The 18481-nt window shown below is 34.9% G+C and overlaps 3 protein-coding genes and 1 non-coding gene across 4 annotated transcripts; 2 read left to right on the top strand and 2 right to left on the bottom strand.

Moving 5' to 3' along the window:
- The first annotated feature begins 4950 nt into the window (after positions 1-4950).
- Positions 4951-7318, top strand: LOC131643275 (magnesium transporter MRS2-5-like). The gene is made up of 7 exons (XM_058913467.1): positions 4951-5129; positions 5386-5874; positions 5972-6042; positions 6200-6328; positions 6428-6769; positions 6864-6911; positions 6997-7318. The coding sequence occupies exons 2-7, from the start codon at positions 5463-5465 to the stop codon at positions 7225-7227; spliced, it is 1233 nt and encodes a 410-aa protein (XP_058769450.1). The 5' UTR covers positions 4951-5129; positions 5386-5462; the 3' UTR covers positions 7228-7318.
- Positions 7231-10848, bottom strand: LOC131643274 (probable inactive purple acid phosphatase 1). Its single transcript, XM_058913466.1, has 12 exons — positions 10629-10848; positions 10302-10393; positions 10138-10204; positions 9886-10008; positions 9621-9713; positions 9394-9523; positions 9069-9150; positions 8817-8949; positions 8417-8622; positions 8200-8325; positions 7765-8074; positions 7231-7641 (listed from the first exon to the last, which is right to left on the bottom strand). The coding sequence occupies exons 1-12, from the start codon at positions 10797-10799 to the stop codon at positions 7336-7338; spliced, it is 1839 nt and encodes a 612-aa protein (XP_058769449.1). The 5' UTR covers positions 10800-10848; the 3' UTR covers positions 7231-7335.
- Positions 10849-12013: 1165 nt separating this feature from the next.
- On the bottom strand, positions 12014-15145 carry LOC131643195 (pentatricopeptide repeat-containing protein At1g69290-like). Its single transcript, XM_058913346.1, has one exon. The coding sequence runs from the start codon at positions 15048-15050 to the stop codon at positions 13077-13079; it is 1974 nt and encodes a 657-aa protein (XP_058769329.1). The 5' UTR covers positions 15051-15145; the 3' UTR covers positions 12014-13076.
- Positions 15146-15223: 78 nt separating this feature from the next.
- On the top strand, positions 15224-15297 carry TRNAN-GUU (transfer RNA asparagine (anticodon GUU)). Its single transcript has one exon. It is a non-coding gene; the product is annotated as a tRNA-Asn (tRNA).
- The last annotated feature ends 3184 nt before the right edge of the window (positions 15298-18481 follow it).

Genomic DNA, 18481 nt, shown 5'->3' with positions numbered 1-18481 from the left:
AAACATTATTATCCATGATTTAGAAATCAATGTATTTTTTTATAAATTACAATGTCATTGTCTCAACTAAAATGTTGTACAATAATTACTAAAAAATATATACAAATATAACCATTAAACTATGTTGTGTCATTGTTGATATTAATATTACTTAGGGTCAAAGGTTATTAGATGATTAAAAAGCTTTTAATTGAAGAGATTGAAATTGCTAAATAATCATGAAAATATTTTCACTAACTAGAACTTTGAACCTAATACTATGATAAAGAATAATTTAAATTTAATTTATAATATAAATATATTATTATATATTCGAATTGTTGAAAAGAAAAAGTATTTGTATTATTATAATGAAAAGTTTAACTTAATAGAGGGATCAGGTGGTGTATTTATACACCAATATACCAACTAAATTTACTATAAAAGTTCAATTAATTAACATTAAAATAGAAAATAATTAATAATTGACTATGATTAATTTTACTTTTATCTATAACTCCCCTACAAGTTGGACGTTGTATTGAGACAAGTCCAGATTGACTAAAATTGAAAAAAATGTAGGGTAGGAAAAGGTTTAGTAAGAACATAATCAATCTAAGCAGAAGATGGAATGAAAAAGAGTTTGTTGAGTCCTAATTCAATCTTTTCTCTGATTAGGAGGCAGTCGATTTTGATATGTTTTAACGTTCGTAAAATGTTAGATCATGTGCTAAGTAGACTGTAGATTTGTTGTCACAATAGAGAGAGAAGTTGGTCTTGGAAATTCAATGTGGATGTCCTCTCTCTCTCTAAAATATTGTTCCTCGGGGACAAATGTCGAACACAGTGCTCAAACAGTGGATTCGATAAGTTATACTAGAATTAACACAAATATAACAGAATGAGTTATGCAAGTTAATGGGGCTGAAAAACAATAAATAATGCAGAGAATTAGTTATCCAATTTGATGAAACCACACCTACTTGTAGAGGTTTGAATCCACAACCCAAAGAATGTAAATTCACAATTAATAGCTTAGTACATTTAGACTTACAATAAACAACAATCTCATGTTGTTCAACGCCTCTTCCTAACACTACCCAATGACTTTATATTCAGAGCCCCCCTAAATCTGACAATCCTAGTGACCAACTTCTCAAATAACATGTTTGAATGATGTTGAATATTACAACTCAACTAGACAAACCTTGTATGCCAAGTTACTTAAAAATAAAGTGTATATATATATATATATATATATATATATATATATATATATATATATATATATATATATATATATATATATATATATATATATTCTAGACTAATCCTATTAAGGCATTAGAGTGGAATACATGAATATCTTCAATTGTATACCTGAATGCTTGCATTCCAACAAAAAGATATGATTTGGTTTGTTACAAATTCAAACTTAAATTTCTTTAAATCTGATTTGATCTTCACATCGATCTAACAAATCATATAATCATATTATTATCTTAATAACAATAAAATCTGATCCAATCTTTGATAAAAAAATTCTTCTAAAATGCAACAAATGTTGAGCAATATGTTGGGACATTGTGTTTAACATGTGTTCCTTTTGCACCTTTAGCAAGCTAGATCACTTTGAACATTTCTTTCATATTGTTGTTTTGCAAAATGCAACCAATTCAAAGGAACATTTCACAAAGAACTTCAATCTCTCCCTTTAGTACATACACAACCAGACCATGGGGGAAAAGTCGCCAAAATCATCATCAAAAGATGTACAACATTATTTCATAACTTAGTCTTAAAAGGCTATAGAGCCTTTACCAAAAAAATAAGAGAAACATGCCAAGAATACAAGGGCCATTAAATAATATTACCCTTTAAACCACCAAATGGTCTTTATTCTTTATCCCTGTGTGAATCCATGCAGTTCTCAAGGTCATCATTTGATTCAGAATCACTTACATATATATTCATTAGGTCCTTCAAAATTTCCTCTACCTTCTTTACCTTTTTAGGATTCAGATTCTTGGTAAGAATCTTCTTGTAGCTTGTTCCTCACGATTGTTCAACATTTGAGATTTTATTCCTAACCTCTTGAGATTCCTTGGTTTTATTCAACCATAACTCCATCATATCAATAACCTCCTTTGAGACCTCAATCTCTTGGATAAGTTTGCTTCCACCAGCTTGATTTTTATTCATGGTGAGGTTAGGATCTGTAATCTGAGAATATGATAAAACAAAATATAAGTTTGTCTTGCTAGTAACACTAATCCAGTTATACCACTCCTGGTATAACCAAGGTAACTCCAAATATAAGTTTTTCTCTTTTTACATAACTCTCCAGTATTTATTGATATGTGCTATGAACGATGCAAACACCAAGGGTATACCTTAGTATTTTAAATTGATTTTCATCCAAAGCTTTAGTGAGAAAGTCCCAAATCAATGGCATGGCATCTAGTCCCATATTGTACTTCTTCAACATTTTCTTCACCCTTAGTAATAGCTTATCACTTCTACTTGTAAGACTTTTCCAATCATCTCCACTAACACCAGTGTAACTTAGCATGAGGTTATCCTTGTTTGTTATACACACTTCCTTCAACAACTGTATTTCTTCTTCAAATGTTAATTCTTTAATTGATAAATTCCTTAAGAGTCGGTGAGTCGGGAAATTTTTTATCGACATGCTCACAATAAGAATGAGACCGTGTAGTTGAGTTATCATTCGGCGTAGGCTTCAAATTTCTTCGGAGCACCCTTTGTCTTAATCGGTTGAGACAGAGGTTTCATGTCGGTTATTTTGGGATATCCAATCTTCCGCAATTGTTCTTTGATGTGGAGTTTCATGTTGTCATCGGCCTTCGAAAATTTCTCTTGTATCGCTTCCAATTCGGAAGTAATAGAGATATTCGATTTTTCTCCTTCGATGCAACCATCATCATCAAAACTAAGTCTTTTCCAATAAGTGATTAACTCCTTCCATTCTTATTGGCTCACCTAGTCTCACTTTTTAAGCAATAACACATGCACACGGGAGACCATACATTTAGTAATAGTGCAACTACACTTTACACTATCGAAACCGACAGTTTCACCTCGTTTGGCCTTGTGAAAAATATAGTTTTATCGGCCCGAGACACATTGCCGATCAATTGAGAATAAAGACTATTGTCCTTAAATCGATTTTCCAACACCGTAACGCTCCGACCAAATGTGGTTTATATCTCATTAGGTTGGATTTTGATCATGAGATTTACGGTGTCCCAATATCGACACAAGTCACCCTTGCTATTAGCTAACCAATTTTTCAAACTAGCATGTGCCAATTCAACTCTACTGGTGGTTGTATTCCCAAGGTGTCGGACATTATCTGTCCACGCACACACAAACTTCTCCTTCACCTTATCAAGAATGGTGCTTTCAACATATTTCAATAAATCCGAGTACCTTTCACACACTTTCCGAAATTGAAAGACGGAATCAGCGTATAATTCTTTTGTCGAAGAATTTGCAATACGAGTCCATGCATCCATTATTTGATCAACAATCACATCGGGCTTCATCAATTTTCCACCTTCAGTCTCTACTTGTTTCATCCCGACTGTGGGTTTAACCTTACTTCTTACATTACATGTTATGTGATATCGACAAAGTAATGCATTAGAAGAAGGAAATACCTTTTCCACCGCATTCATCAAAGAGGTGTTGCGGTCCGTAACAATTGCCTTGGGCATCTCAACTTGTTCCTTCAAAAGTGACCGACACACCTCTATGCCCACCTAAAATTATCCTCTTTTTCACACTCCAAAAAAGCAAAACCAACGGCGTATGTCTTCTTGGTGGATGTAACACCTATCATCTCAAATAACGGAAGTCGATACTTGTTGGTCTTGTACGTAGAATCAAGGAGTACTGCCGGGAAAGTGTTGAACAACTTTATCGAATCCGGATGAGTCCAAAAAATATCTCGAACCGTAATCCCATTGTCGTAAGTTCTGTACCGCGACACGTATTTGTTATCATCCAACATCTTCAACAATTGTTGCATCTCACTTTTTTCTCCCCTAATCTTCAACAGTTGCATTCCTACGGATCCATGTGAGCATGTTTTCCCGATCATCAAAGTCTTGCTTGTTATTAAAGTCACCCCCGACATCTACCGTCTTTACGACTACCCCTTCAGTATTCGGAGAAACATCGACAGAAGGAACTAATTCTCTTGAGATATTATCGGGGTGCACCATATTGATTCGTAACCAATAACAAAAATAACACAAAGTTACAAGACAGCTGCAGAAAAAACAACACATACACTTGAAGGAACGTAACTTTTTTTTTTACAGAAAATTGATGCATAATGTAAGCAGTGCAATGGATAAAGATGACTATTTACTTGAAATCCATTCTTCTCTTGCTCCCTTTGATTTGTTGCACCAAAAAGTTGGAGCTTTGGTGTGGAAAATGATATTGATGAAGTATGGTTGTTTAGGATGGTGAGAGTGAGTGTTGAAGAAGAAATGTGACAATGGGGGAGTAATCATGTTGATTCAAACTATATCAGATGCTTCTGTATGTACATCTACGTGATACTCTGGCGCTAAGTCATTTCGTAGATGTACCTACGGAACAATTCCTGAATTGAATTTATTTGTAGTTTTTGCCAACATACACTAGTTTAGAATGTTTTCGTAGATACACCTACGGAAAAAACTAATTTTTTTTTTTATAAAAAAAAAGAGTGATTCCTCATGTGCATCTATAGAATCAGAAGACAAAATTAGAATTTCGTGCCTAAGAGATTCAAGGGCTGAAATGAAATATTCTAAAAAAAATATATATTAAAGGTGATGTAAAAATTTATTTGATAGGTGAAAATGATAAATTGGAATATTTTAAAAATGGTAGGGATGGACGATAACTATATGGTAAAATTTCATGTGCACGTGTCGGGGTGGATACCATTTTTTTTATTCGCATACGAAAATAAACGAGTCTTCACTCAAAACCTGAATATTCTACCTAAAAAACTATAATCACAAGTTCATGGTGATTCACCGATCGATACTCTTCAACGTTTCTGCTCTGCAAAAAGCGAAATCCTACACACGCAGTATTGTCTCAACACTCGAAAACATAATCTTCAGGTTACTACTGTTTTCCTTTTTTGGGTTTCCAATTTTTTCACAATCATTCACTGGTTTTGAATACCCCTTTATAAAATTAGTAACTTTAGTAGCGGTATCACTGATATGTATGTAAAAAGTTTTATCTTGTTTGAAACTAAGGGATATTGTTGAGTAGGGAAAGTGGGTATTCAAGATATTAATTAAAGTTGTGATTTTTAGTGTTATATTAACTATTTCATATTTGTTATAATTGTTTCCTTTTTTATTGATTAAGGGTTGTTGTGGAAATGAATGCTTGATTAGTGAAGGTGAAAAGTACTTGTATTAGATTCAGAACTGCTAGTGAGTAAAATGGACAATGCAATGGAAGAAACACACGGCGAGTATTGTGTTTCCGATTTACCTGAGTATGATGTTAACAGGCAAGGGAATCAGAGGACTGGTATAACGGGACTGAAGAAGAGAGGTCATGTGAGTCGTTCTTGGATAAAAATCGATCAGGATGGGAATTCGGAGGTTGTGACGCTTGACAAGGCTACTATTATGAGAGATTGCTGTTTGCCTTCGAGAGATCTTCGGTTATTGGATCCCATGTTTATTTATCCTTCTTCGATATTAGGAAGGGAGATGGCTATTGTTGTCAACCTTGAGCAAATCCGGTGTATAATTACTGCGGATGAAGTGATTCTCATGAATTCACTGGATGGGACTGTTGGTCGGTACAGGTCACAGTTATGCAATCGGCTCCGGAAAGAAAAGTCTGGTAAGGATTGTTCCTGTTTTTGCTGTATAATTGTAAAGTTTTTCGATCGAGGTAATTACTGTGTAGAATTGCTTACCGTGTTTCTGTTTTTAAACAGATGACCTTCCCTTTGAATTTCGGGCACTGGAGTTGGCTCTCGAATTGACATGCACATCTTTAGATGAACAGGTATTAACTGATATGTTTTTATATTTCAGAGTTCTTCACTATATAGCTTTGTTATATGCGTAAGAAGTCGCTGATTAAGCTATTAGCCATATGTATATGTGCATAAGAAAGCTGTCATCTTGAAAATGTTATATTAAGAACGGTTTTGATTTGATAGGTGAAAGAATTAGAGATGGAAATATATCCCGTCCTAGATGAACTGGCCTCGTCTATCAGTACTCTCCTTCTGGAAAGTGTTAGAAGATTCAAAGGTCACCTTCTTGCTTTGACTCAGCGAGTTCAGAAGGTTGATCAACATGGAATTCTCATCCTTAATTCTCATATATTTTTTCTTTCTTTCTAGCTTTCTATTACCTGCAACTAGTAATTTGTATATAGTTATCAGGTTCGTGATGAAATAGAACATCTCATGGATGACGATGGTGACATGGCTGAGATGTGCCTGACTGAGAAAAGGAGAAGATCAGATGCCTACCCTTCGAGTGATTTGAATCTAAGTCGCACATCATCAGGCAAAGTGATTTCGAAATCAGATCCTACTTCACCGGAGCAGTCAGTTAGTGGCTTACAGATGTTGCGTAGAACTATCAGCAGCAGTATTGGAAATTCAAGTAAATATGGTAGTACAACAAGTTCATCAGATAATGAAGAAAGGATTCAGCCACTGGAGATGTTGCTGGAAGCATACTTTATCGTCATTGATAATACTCTCAATACATTATCCTCGGTATGAGAAAATTGACTTTATTCAGAGCCGTAGTTTTAGAATTTACCCACATTGCTGAACTTCATTGATAATAATACTCTTGCCGGTAATGCAGCTCAAAGAATACATAGACGACACTGAAGATTTTCTCAACATAAAACTGGTAGGTTAAGATTAACAACTAGCAACATTCTTCTGTCACTTTATTTATTTGATATACTCTGAATTTTTCACTCTATCTGTTACAGGGGAATATTCAAAACCTCCTAATAAAGTTTGAGATGCTTCTTACAGCAGCCACAATGGTGGCTGCAATATTTACCGCGGTGGCAGGAGTATTTGGAATGAACTTTAAAACCTCAGTTTTTGACTACACATCTGGATTCAACTGGGTTATAGTAATTACTGGATTTGGTTGTGTAGCATTGTATTTCTCCTTACTATCCTATTTTAGATACAAAAAAGTGCTTCCAGAATAAAAATTCAGCAATAAATTAACTGTGTGTTCTATCAAAGTCAACTTGGTCAAGATGACATGACTGGCAATTATATAATTTTCACATATTTACATATTTATCTTTCATCAATCACGACGCCATTGTTGCACTTGGACAACTATCCATGGTGCAAGCCAAGATGTCTCTGTAATCCCGTGATATTTTGAAGGAGTCGTAAACCTTCCCGTCTCTGCTCTTCTTGTACTCAAACAGCAAAGTTGAATGATTATAGGCAGTTAGTTTTACAAATCCATAATCATAGTCTTTAAAGATGCTCCATTTGGTTTTTAGAGATGTAAATGTTGAAAGGCTTGCTCCACCGCCTCCGGCAACAATGTGTATGGTCCCATTTAAGGCTCCCTTATAGTTGTGTTTCTCTTCACTAGTGCAGAAATTCTATATCAACATGCAAAAGATTAAAGAAAAACACAAGCACTCTTTAGTATTGATAATATTCACATTCATTCTTAATTTGGCAAAATTTGGAAGGATGGATAATTTTCATGAAGTTGAATAAACCTGGTATATGGGACATGTCCTCTCATAATTATGCACATGACCATAGATGGCAATGTCTACTTTGTATTTCTGCCACAGCTTTTGAAGGCTTTCTCTTCCCATTGGTTCCGCAAATGATCCCTCTTCTGCATAACAAATACACGAAGAATAACCAAGTACCCGATGTGCAAGGAAGATTAGCCATGGCTGTTTTTGTCGGTCAACCGACGCCAAACAATGCTCGATGAACTTGTACTGCTCTGTTCCTTCTCTCCAGTCATGTTCAGTGTCAGCAACACAGAAACGGAACATGCCGTAGTCAATTGAATACCTGGTAAGCAAGAGTAGAAAAGTGTAACATCAATTACAATGAAAGTTCCACCTTTCAATCATATTAAGTTTCACCTCTCAATCATTGCATTTGCTCTGAAACAAATAAAATGGTGTCTGCCATACCAGAATTTAGCCCTGTTTGAAGCAGGGACATAGAACATAGTCCCTGCCAAAACACCACATTCTCCTCCAGAATCCATGTTCCCGTAGAAGGATCCTGACTCAGGCCAGTCGCGCTCATGGTTCCCACTGGAAAACCGCATTATTAGAATTTCATTTTGTTACTAAAAGAAAAGTACTTCCTTGACTAATTTTACGTGCATGCCATAAAAAAAAAAACCTTGCAATCATGTAAGGCACAGTTGATGCAATTGGCTCCACTTGTGCTGTAAATTGATCCCACTGAGAAAGATATCCATTTGCATAACTTATATCTCCAATATGGAAAATTATGTCAATGTTTTCTAAGTCCTGGATAAGTTGCATGGTAGTGTTAATTGAACCATGCTGAAAGTTGTTGTATTCATTGGAACCATCAACTTCCTCCTGCATGATAATACAATTACAGTTCACATCCAAGCAAATAGAATCTCATACGCATGTTGAAACAAAGACACTCAATATATCTTGCAGGCAAAGAATTATAATCTAAATTGTTGACCAGAAACTTTAAACTGCAACAAATGCAATCCATTATCAATCTTAACTTTTCTTTGAATCTAACAGTTCAAAGTTCAAACCTTCCCCATATCACCAAATATAACTACGCGTTGCAATGACTTCTGCCCGGGAAAGGGAGCTGCTCTAAACTGATACTGTTTACTCCAAATGTATGTTCCATTCTTGAGTTTGTGTCCTATCTTGTACTCATATCTACACAACACGCAAAAAGCACAAAGAACTTTGATTCAGTTTAATCATAATAAGATTACACAACATGATATGCTAAAAAGTGCATATAAATAGGCCAGTATAAGCTAGAAATAACATACATTCTATTAGGCCACAGTTCTTTCAAATGACTGGTGTGAATGTATCCAGGGTCACGCCATCCTACTGATCTAGCTGGTGCACCTGTTAGCGAGTGATGACCAACATTGTTGGAAAAATTTTCCATTAAACAAAACATGTTGAGTAAAACTGATGATTCTATTGGTGGCCTTGCCAAGGCACTTGTTAAGGATATATGAAAACATAGACGAAGATATCGTGTCTATATCATAAGTGTGTCGGACAAGAATTTGGATGTGTAAGAAAAATTAATCACAGGATATATATCAAGTGCACAAATTCAAAGGTAAGGCTTGGCTTACTTACCACATAAGCTATCACGAGTGAAAGTCAGTGTCCCAGCAGGTGAATGTACATGATCCCCTCCTTTTGGATTCCATTCAACAAACGGCTCGGCATCACTAATCCCATATCCACTCGTCCATGTTACAGTCATCTGTTTTTAAGCGATAAATGACATTTTAATTTTGAAAAAAAATAAAATAACCATTTTCTCATGTAATGCAATCTATGACAGAAGAAGTTGAACTTACCTCATTCCATGACTTTCCTAGTGCCAGACGAGGGTAAACTGGTGCATTTGGATTTGCAAAAGCGATTTTATTGGACACTGCCACTAGCCTTGGCTGTCAACAGGTAAAACGAAACAAATAAATTACGGTAGATGTGAAAATTAGAAGCTTTTGAGGGAATTACAAGAATAATTTGAATTTCAAAAGAAATGTATGTGAGCCATGATAATAGGGTTCAAAGGTAAATAAGACGAGTCAACGAATTTCAAACTAGTGATAGGCTTACATTTGATAAGCCACCAGAAAACAGTCCAAATGAGAAATCTGATCTCTGATTAATAAGCTGAAGCTTCAGAAGCCCTTTTCCAGTTGTTTTGTACTGCGGATTCAAGTAACTTGCATTTTGAAACTGTCCAATAAAAAAACAAATACATTAGACCATCACTTCAATTCTTTCAATCTTCAGCTTCTCAGTCTTCAAGAAAAGCAACTGAGTCTGAGATAAATGATTTTGGTTAATGGTTACATCCATACATACCTTAATAGGTGCAGAACACAATAGTGGTGGATAAACCCTACCATTTTCTTTTGGACATGCAGAATCACTGAAAAATAAATCAAGAATTTGTGAAAAAAACTCCAAATTGGGGAGCTAGCTTTCTAGCTATATAGTATAGATATGAACAGATATTTGAAGTTGACCTAAAGTTTGCTGGAGAAAACACTCCAATCCAATCATCAATTGAAGGAATTGGAGAACTGTATTCTACAGTTATCGATTCTGAAGTTTGTCCCTACAAAAAATCAACTAAACTAGGATCAACAATAAGAAAATAAAGCATGAAAGTTATTCTAGAAGCACAAAGAAAACTTTGCATAATCACACCTATAAAAGTTATTGCAAATTATACTACTGAAGTGAAGAACTTATATTCTTTTGTAGCACAGACACCTATGTTTGTGATAGTGTCACTATCGTGTTTCTGGTGTCCGTGTTTCTTTTATTTGATAAAAATTACTGAAACTTACTTGTAATCCAAGAAGTGATGGAGTTGCTTTGATGTGAGCAAGGTGAAGAAGGGAAAATGTTGATTTATGAATAGCAACTTTTGACAGTGGATGATTTCCATGTGAGTGTACCCTTTGTAGCAGTGAAGAAAGTAGTAGGAGTGACAAGAAGACAAACATTGATTCCTCCATTTGTTGTTGATGTTTAAGAATGATGTTCTGATTAATTACACTTCACAAAACACTCTATATGTATGTATTTAATAATTAAGATATTTGTTGTTCACAAGGGGAATATTGGATGGGTGGAAACAAAAACAAAGATGTCACTCTCTCACTCTAATATTTTAATTGTTAGATCACTGATCTTTGAAATTGAAATTGAAAAGGTAATTATTTTTAAACTTGAAGAAAATTAAATACATGAATTTCAAATAAAATGTTTTTATATTTAGTTCACAAACTTATGTATCTTAACACTTAATACAATAAATTATAAATTTTACAATAAAAATAAAAAGTTCAATATATTTTAGATATTTATTCTAAGAATATTATTTTTGAGAAAAATATTATAGAAATTTTATTCCTTTAGTACTTTATCAAGAAAATTTATTTTTATCTAAAATCTTCAATTTTATTTTTATCTAAAATTTTATTCCTTTAGTACTTTATAAAAATAAAAAAGTATATAGAAATTGTTAAATTTTCGAAAATAAAAAAGTATATAGAAATAATTTAGAAAAATTTAAGGTGGATGAAATAGGTCAATTGGTTGATGGAAATGTGTGTAAGACCAGCTCCAATGCTAAGTTTTTCGCAAGTTCCTCAATTTGTTTTCCACTTGGCAGTTGCTTTTTGGCATACTCATTGCTACAGTCGGACATCGAGTAAAAGAGATACAATGTTCTTATTTTCTGTTGTGGGACCCAATATTCATTTATAAAGTAAAATTGTTATAAAATTTATTATTATAAAATTTAATATGAATAAAATATTCATTTATAAAGTAAAATTGTGAGACCCAATATGAGTTCTTCAGAGTTGCACCATTGAAGTGAAAAATTAATTGAATTGCTTCAAACTGACGTGGCTTAATAGGTCCCCAAAAAACTCAAAAATAGGTTCATGGTTGGAGATGCTATAAACAGTTTGATGTTGGTTTAGAGTTCAATGTTACTATTGTTATTTATTGTATTTTATGTTGGCTGCTATATATGCCTCAACCTATCATCTGAAAAGAATGATTCATTGGCATGAGTTTATTGAGTACCTGTAGTCACAACTTATTGAAAATTTCAGTTCAATCATAGGGGGCTCATCATGAACACAATAGGATTTTTATTTTAGATTTTTCAGCTTTGGTATATTCTAACAATATGGTTGATCTCCACACTGAAGGAATATTGTACATTTGATCTAATGGTAGATTAGGGAATAACCTGGTGGAAAGAAGGTTGGATATAGTCTTTTGCAATCAAATTTGTTAATGCAATGCCAAAGCTTAGGTCTGATTGTTATCCAAATTTATTTGAATTCAAGTTCTCTGCATCTAGAGTGATTTTTCCTTTCAAATTTCACAAAATGTGGTCTCTGCATGATGAAAGTCACAATTTCATTCAAAATTGTTGAAATGTTCGAGTGGTGGGTTGCTTCATGTACATTTTAAACGAGAAGATCCAATTGCTTAAGGTTAATCACAGACAATGGAACAAGGATATGTTTGGGAATATGAATAGTGCCAAACATATCCCTTCGTTTTGAAAAACATAAGGTTTAGAATCTTCATACCACAAGATAGCATCAAAGAGTAATGACATGAAAATTCAAGCAGCTGGGTTAAGGGCTGAAGAGAAACAATTCTAAATACAAAGTCTAGAATATTCAACTCACTTAAAACATCATTGGACACAATACATATCTTAAATTAAGTGTTCGGATTCTATGAAACTCTGCTGCAATTTATAGATACTTTTGTTTATTTCTAGCCCCTGGAACATTGCATCAAAGATTTAGACATGAAATATAACTAAAATCTAATTTAAGTAGTGTATGAGAATGGAAGGCACAGATGACCTCTTCACTTTTATACGACAAAATTTCAGATGAACAAGATTGCAATGGTGGCCCTGAATGACCCACAAATCAACTAAGTCTCCATCTTCAAAAATAAATATAAACAACATTGCCATAATTACAGATATACTCCATCAAAACCATTGCAAAAACTTACGTTGGGCCCAAAAATGCTATAGTTAGGTGTGAATAAATAGCTCTGTAGTACATCAAAAATTCTAAAGAGAATAGGAACTTATGGAGTACCCGAAAATCCCAAATTTCTGTTGTTTGTTATCGAGAAATGTAAAAAATTGATGTGCTCTGAATTTATGAAATCAAAGCTTGCTTCTTGAAAGAACATGCACGTTGTATATCCAGAAGTGATGGTAATCACTCACCAGTACATTCGGTTCATGCATTTAAGCCAGCCCAATTCTTGAAAGCAATAAGCGCTTCCATTTTTCTAAAATTCTTTTTTCTTAACCGGGCCACTTTGAGCTTTTTATGTTTCTCCATGAATGCTTGCTTGTATCTCCACTTATCAACAAATATTTTCATCTCTTTAGATTTCTCAACAACTTGCATCACAGCTTCAAAGAAACCTCCCTTGACCATAGCATACAGGAACGCATCAACCAGATTTTGGTCGAATTTGATCCCCTTCGGTCCATCGGCTGATAATTTGCGCTTAACCTCATTCCACAACATCATTACATCAAAGTATTTCTCTGCCGAAACATACCCGTTAATCATGGACAAGTAAGTCTGATCGTTCGGCTCAAATTGCAGGAATATCATCCTTCTGAAAGTCCTCCTTGCATCTTCTAGTCTCCCAGCTTTACAAAAAGCATGGATTATAGAATTCCAATCGTGAGTACCAACTTCAACACGTGGATCCTCAACCACTTCATCTAAGAAAGCTGCCATCAACTCAGGTCGATTGTTCTCCATCAAACCTGTCATTATAGTCAAGTAACTCCCTTTCAAATCAGGAATCCTCGCCTCTCTCATATCCCTAAACAGAGAAAACACCGACTGAAAGTCTTGACTGGACATCGACGTTTCTATCAGAGCATCATACGTTTCCACGTCCAACTTCAGACCTGAACTACTAATCTCCATCACCAATAGAGTAGCCTCCGCAGTTCGATTCTCTTTGCAGTAAGCCTTCAAGATTGGTACATAGACCCCAAGACCAACCGAGCCTCCCAAAGCATTCATTTCATCGAGAATACTGTGCGCTTTGTCAGATAGTCCAATACTAACACATGCGTTAACAATACCAAATCCTATAGACTCATCAACTTTGATATTCGAAGACTCAAATTTCTGAGCTTCAATAATCAAATTTGCCAAACCCTTGATATTTCCCATCTGAAGATATTTCTTAACCACTACACAAAAAGTATCTTTATCAAAACTCCAAACTTCCTCCCCGTCTCTATCATTCAGACTACTGAGAAAACTCGACTCCACAGAAGCTAAATTACCACACTTAACATAACCACTAATCAAATTAGAATAAAAACATTTATTGTTTTTCGAGTAACCAAAACCCGTCATCAAAACTCTCAACTCATCTATCTTATCTCCTAACCCTTTAAACGCATACAAATAAGCAAGAAATCCAAAACTAAACTCATCCGGTTTAACACCAAGATTCGACATTATCCCAACAACTCTCTCCGCATCAGTCACCGATTCAAGTTCACAACAGCAAGCTTCAAGAGCAGCATTACAACCCGCAACATCCGGCTTCATAAACTCCATCTTCTCACTCAAAGCAACCCTACAATTCTCTTCAAAAACAGGCAAAAAAGCAGCAAGGTTATCATTATTCCTAGCAATGTCAATAACCACACCACCCCACGAATCAAAAGGGATAAAAAACCGATTTTTAAACATTGTTTTAACAATCGCAAAAGCCGGGGCAGCAGTGTTGGCAGATTTCATCGAAACAAGCATGGAATGAATCGTTTCGAAATCGAGCAAGTTCGGGTTTTTCTCAATGAGATAGATGGTGGATGCAAAAGCCCTTTTGAGATTGTGAATGTCGCCGAGTGAGGATAAGTGGGTGAGGAGGGAATTTGTGAGGGGTTTAGGTGGGAAGGAACGGTGGGTTGTGAGGGTTTTGAAGGATTTCCAAGCTTCATCGGTTTGAGAGGTGATGAGGGATTTGTGGAGAGTTGTTTGGAGAGATGAAAGCTGGTGGGGTGTGAGGGAGAGTGAGTGTGGTGGGGGAGTTGGGAGGTTTGGGGGTTCGTCGAAATGGGGTTTTTTGAGGGAGAATAAGCAGGGTTGGAGGAAAGAATAGAGAGTGGGGGTTTCAGGTGTGGTGGAGAAGGATCTATATGGAAGATTGAAGTTGAAAAGGTTTTTGGCCATTGTTGATTCGTTGGTTGAATTGAAGCATGTTGTGTGTTATTCGATTGCTGGTTTGAGGTTTCAGTGTTCTCAGATTGTGTTACTCTGTGTGTAATGTGGTTTGTGTGATTTACATTTCATATCACGAGATGCATGTATATAAATAACGACATCAGAGTGCCCTAAACAACGAAGCTGGAATAGCTCAGTTGGTTAGAGCGTGTGGCTGTTAACCACAAGGTCGGAGGTTCAACCCCTCCTTCTAGCGTTATTTTTCCACTTTTTGTTCAATTCATTTTTCCCATGCTATTTTACTACTATAACCCACGCCTCTCTATACATTACACATATCTAGCCACTCCTGGAACCACGTTGAATTTAATAAATGACAATTTATTTTTATACATTCCTTCATTTTATTTTTTTTAAAATATACATTTGGACTCAAGAGCTATTTTTTTAAGTCATTTATTTAAAAAATTACTACTTTGTTTCCAAATACAGAAGCTCTTTTTCTAAATGACTTTTTTTTAAGTACAATTGGAAAAATGAAAAGGAAAAAGATAGAAAGTTATCTAAAAAAAATAAAGTCATATTAACTAAGAAGAGAGTGATGGTTTTGACAAGAGGCTCGGTAAATTATCAGTACAATATATCATTACCAGCCTTATGTTTTTTTAGATAGTCGACATAAACATTATCTTCTTAAGAGTATGAAATAGTTGAACTCGTCATTCCAGAGATATATTCTTAATGTTGTGAAGAATTGCGACATAATGATGTCAAATATTAATAGACTTTGAGATAAGCTTGATAGCAAAGTTGAAGTCAAAATAACACATCAGGTCTTTGATGTCACGTTCTCAGATCATCTGCAATCCATGATATAACGTCATCATCTCAGCATGAAGGATGTTGGAAGGGACTTATGTAAAACTGTCCAAAAGAAGAATTTCACCTTCACAGGAGCAAGAATATGTCACACCTACTTCCAAAAGTTATTATTTGGTGTATTCTGAACAAGTTCAAGTTTGTTGAGCCATTTATAATCATCCCAAGCATTATGGTTACCATCTAAATTTCACAAACAACCAAAGAAATATTAGTACATAATGAATTGAAGTTTCAATCCCCATCTAAGTGAACATTATTCACTCACATTTACAGGTCATGGATATCCACATAAAGAACCTGCTCCGCTAATTTCCAAACCTTGGACCAATTTGAAAACTAGAAAGATAAGTTTTCATCCCTCAATCTAAATTCAAAGTCATCTTTAAGAGCCGATAGTTGTCATAATTGCATTCTAAGTCACTAATCCCAATTTCTTTTTCATATTAAGGAATATTCCTTAATGATGTACTTATGCTGCAAAACTTTGACCTATAGGAAATCCCAATCTCGTTGTAGACCCTAAACCAATGGATCTGAGAGACCTCAACCCGAAGAAATGAAATCATGCTCTAAAAGATGTCATTTAGGCACTAGATTTTTCGGAATGGAAATCAGGCTCTGAAATGAATTTGTCAATCAAGCTCTGATAATGAGAGTTCTCATGAATCAAGACCTAAAGATAGTATCTAATCTATTGGAACCAGGGGGAGTTACCCAAGATGGTTCATAGTCAGGATATTTGATCTTTATTAAGTCTGAAATTAAGGGGGAGTGTCTCATTTGAGAAACAGGTTCTGATAAACGGCATGGCCAACCTCAGTAGAACCTAATTCTTGCTTCTTTGCTATGCATGTTCTGATGAACAATAGCATTCTAATGTCAAGAGTCTCTAAAGTGATGTAACTCTGATGTCTAAAGAAAACAAGCTCTGAAGATCTAAAGACTTAAGTACTGATGAACAAGTCTAGACGCTAAAGGCTTATAGTCTGAAAGACTATCTGGAAATATCACTCTATGTTCCGATAATCCAAAATTACTAATTTTGTGAGTCTTAGGATCAGAGAATAATTTTGAACAAGCATAAATTAAATTTTGGAGGTTACACATTCAGGGGAAGCTGTTGCTGAAAACTCTGAATATGGTGTGATATGAAGTTATCTGAATCTGAAGGACATCATTTAATATCTCTTGCGATTCAATGTTCACATCCTTTTTGATTATGACAAAAAGGGGGAGAAGAGATGGATGATTTTGATAGAAGAAACATGTCATGAGTCTTAGACTCAGGGAGAGTATCGTTATTAACAAAAACTTTATTTTTCATGATATTACCTTGTAAAATTGTCCCATCAAAATACATGTTTTGGTCATCATCAAAAAGGGGGAGATTGTAAGAACAAGATTTGTTCTGGAAATAAGTCTATTTTTTGACGATAACAACACATATATTTTGTATGTAACAATTCAGTTTGTAATAGTTTTCTTGAGTGTGCAAATATTATGTTCAAGGAGATTCTGGATTGTTGTCCGCAAAGAATCATCAGAAACAAGCAAGGCAACTCAGAAATACTATTTGCTGCTGAATGATCATCAGAAGAAGTTACTGTGCACTTCTTAATAAGTTGGTGCTTCAGAAGTCGCAAGTAATCAGAAGGAGTCAAAGACGGAACCAGTACCCCGATATCAGAAATCAGCATGCAAGATCGAGCTTTCAAGCCAAAATCAGAAGTTGAGATTTGTTCATCAAAAGAGCTTCCGCTTCCATTTCTGAAGACAAAGTCGAAGATTTTGAATACAGACCAGATACATCAAATGTCAAGACAAGCTTAAGAAGATCAAACTCAAGGATGTATTAAAGATCAGAAGACGAAGATTCAAGAATCAGAAGTGCCTTCATCAAAGGAAGAACTCATTTTCAGATTGGCTGCTGTCATAAATATTTGGAAAGCAAGGTTCTAACTTTAAGGACTCTGAAGCAAAATCTGGACAAGCTACAATGTCACAAGTCAACTCCAGATCAGAAGTCAAGTATCATTTCTTCAGAAGAGCTGTTGCTATCAATTCTGATAAACGAGACTCTGTCTCTCATGGGATAATGATTCTATTCTTCTTTCAAAGTAGTTTCTGAACTACATATCAGAATCATTATCAGAAAGAAGAAGACAAGTTGATCTCCTCCAAGCTTACTACTTCAGAACTAGAAGTACATTATATGATGATAAGATCAAAGAACTTGGTCAAGAAGGAAATAGTACAGTAGTACATCTCTCAACCATTTGTACGTACTATTCCTCAGAAGTTGTCTCTCACCAACTACAACATATCAAGCTACAAGACAAAAGAAAGTACTATCCACAGCAAAAGCTTGATTTTATCCGTTGGGAACTAGCCGTTGGGATTCAAAAGACCTTCTTAACCTTCAACGTCTATTTTGAGAACTATATAAGAAGATTGAATCATCCAACAAAAGGTAATGACATTGGGAACACATTTGTTATTCATATCACATCTATGCGTAGCTTCTGATGTCGTTGACATAGCTACAAAAAAGATGTCAC

Source organism: Vicia villosa, unplaced genomic scaffold (genome assembly GCF_029867415.1).
Source record: "Vicia villosa cultivar HV-30 ecotype Madison, WI unplaced genomic scaffold, Vvil1.0 scaffold8, whole genome shotgun sequence".
Classification (NCBI taxonomy): domain Eukaryota; kingdom Viridiplantae; phylum Streptophyta; class Magnoliopsida; order Fabales; family Fabaceae; genus Vicia; species Vicia villosa.
This window is presented reverse-complemented; position numbering and strand designations above follow the sequence as displayed.

What these genes read in the sequence shown, in the direction of transcription:
- LOC131643274 (XM_058913466.1), bottom strand. Translation starts at nt 10,799, where the DNA reads ATGGAGGAATCAATGTTTGTCTTCTTGTCACTCCTACTACTTTCTTCA. An exon ending in CACTCGTGATAGCTTATGTG is followed by an intron (nt 9,151 to 9,393) that starts GTAAGTAAGCCA and finishes ACTCGCTAACAG; the next exon opens with GTGCACCAGCTAGATCAGTA. An exon ending in GAACTGTGGCCTAATAGAAT is followed by an intron (nt 8,950 to 9,068) that starts GTATGTTATTTC and finishes CGTGTTGTGTAG; the next exon opens with ATATGAGTACAAGATAGGAC.
- LOC131643275 (XM_058913467.1), top strand. Translation starts at nt 5,463, where the DNA reads ATGGACAATGCAATGGAAGAAACACACGGCGAGTATTGTGTTTCCGAT. An exon ending in GCACATCTTTAGATGAACAG is followed by an intron (nt 6,043 to 6,199) that starts GTATTAACTGAT and finishes TTGATTTGATAG; the next exon opens with GTGAAAGAATTAGAGATGGA. An exon ending in CTCTCAATACATTATCCTCG is followed by an intron (nt 6,770 to 6,863) that starts GTATGAGAAAAT and finishes CCGGTAATGCAG; the next exon opens with CTCAAAGAATACATAGACGA.
- LOC131643195 (XM_058913346.1), bottom strand. Translation starts at nt 15,050, where the DNA reads ATGGCCAAAAACCTTTTCAACTTCAATCTTCCATATAGATCCTTCTCC.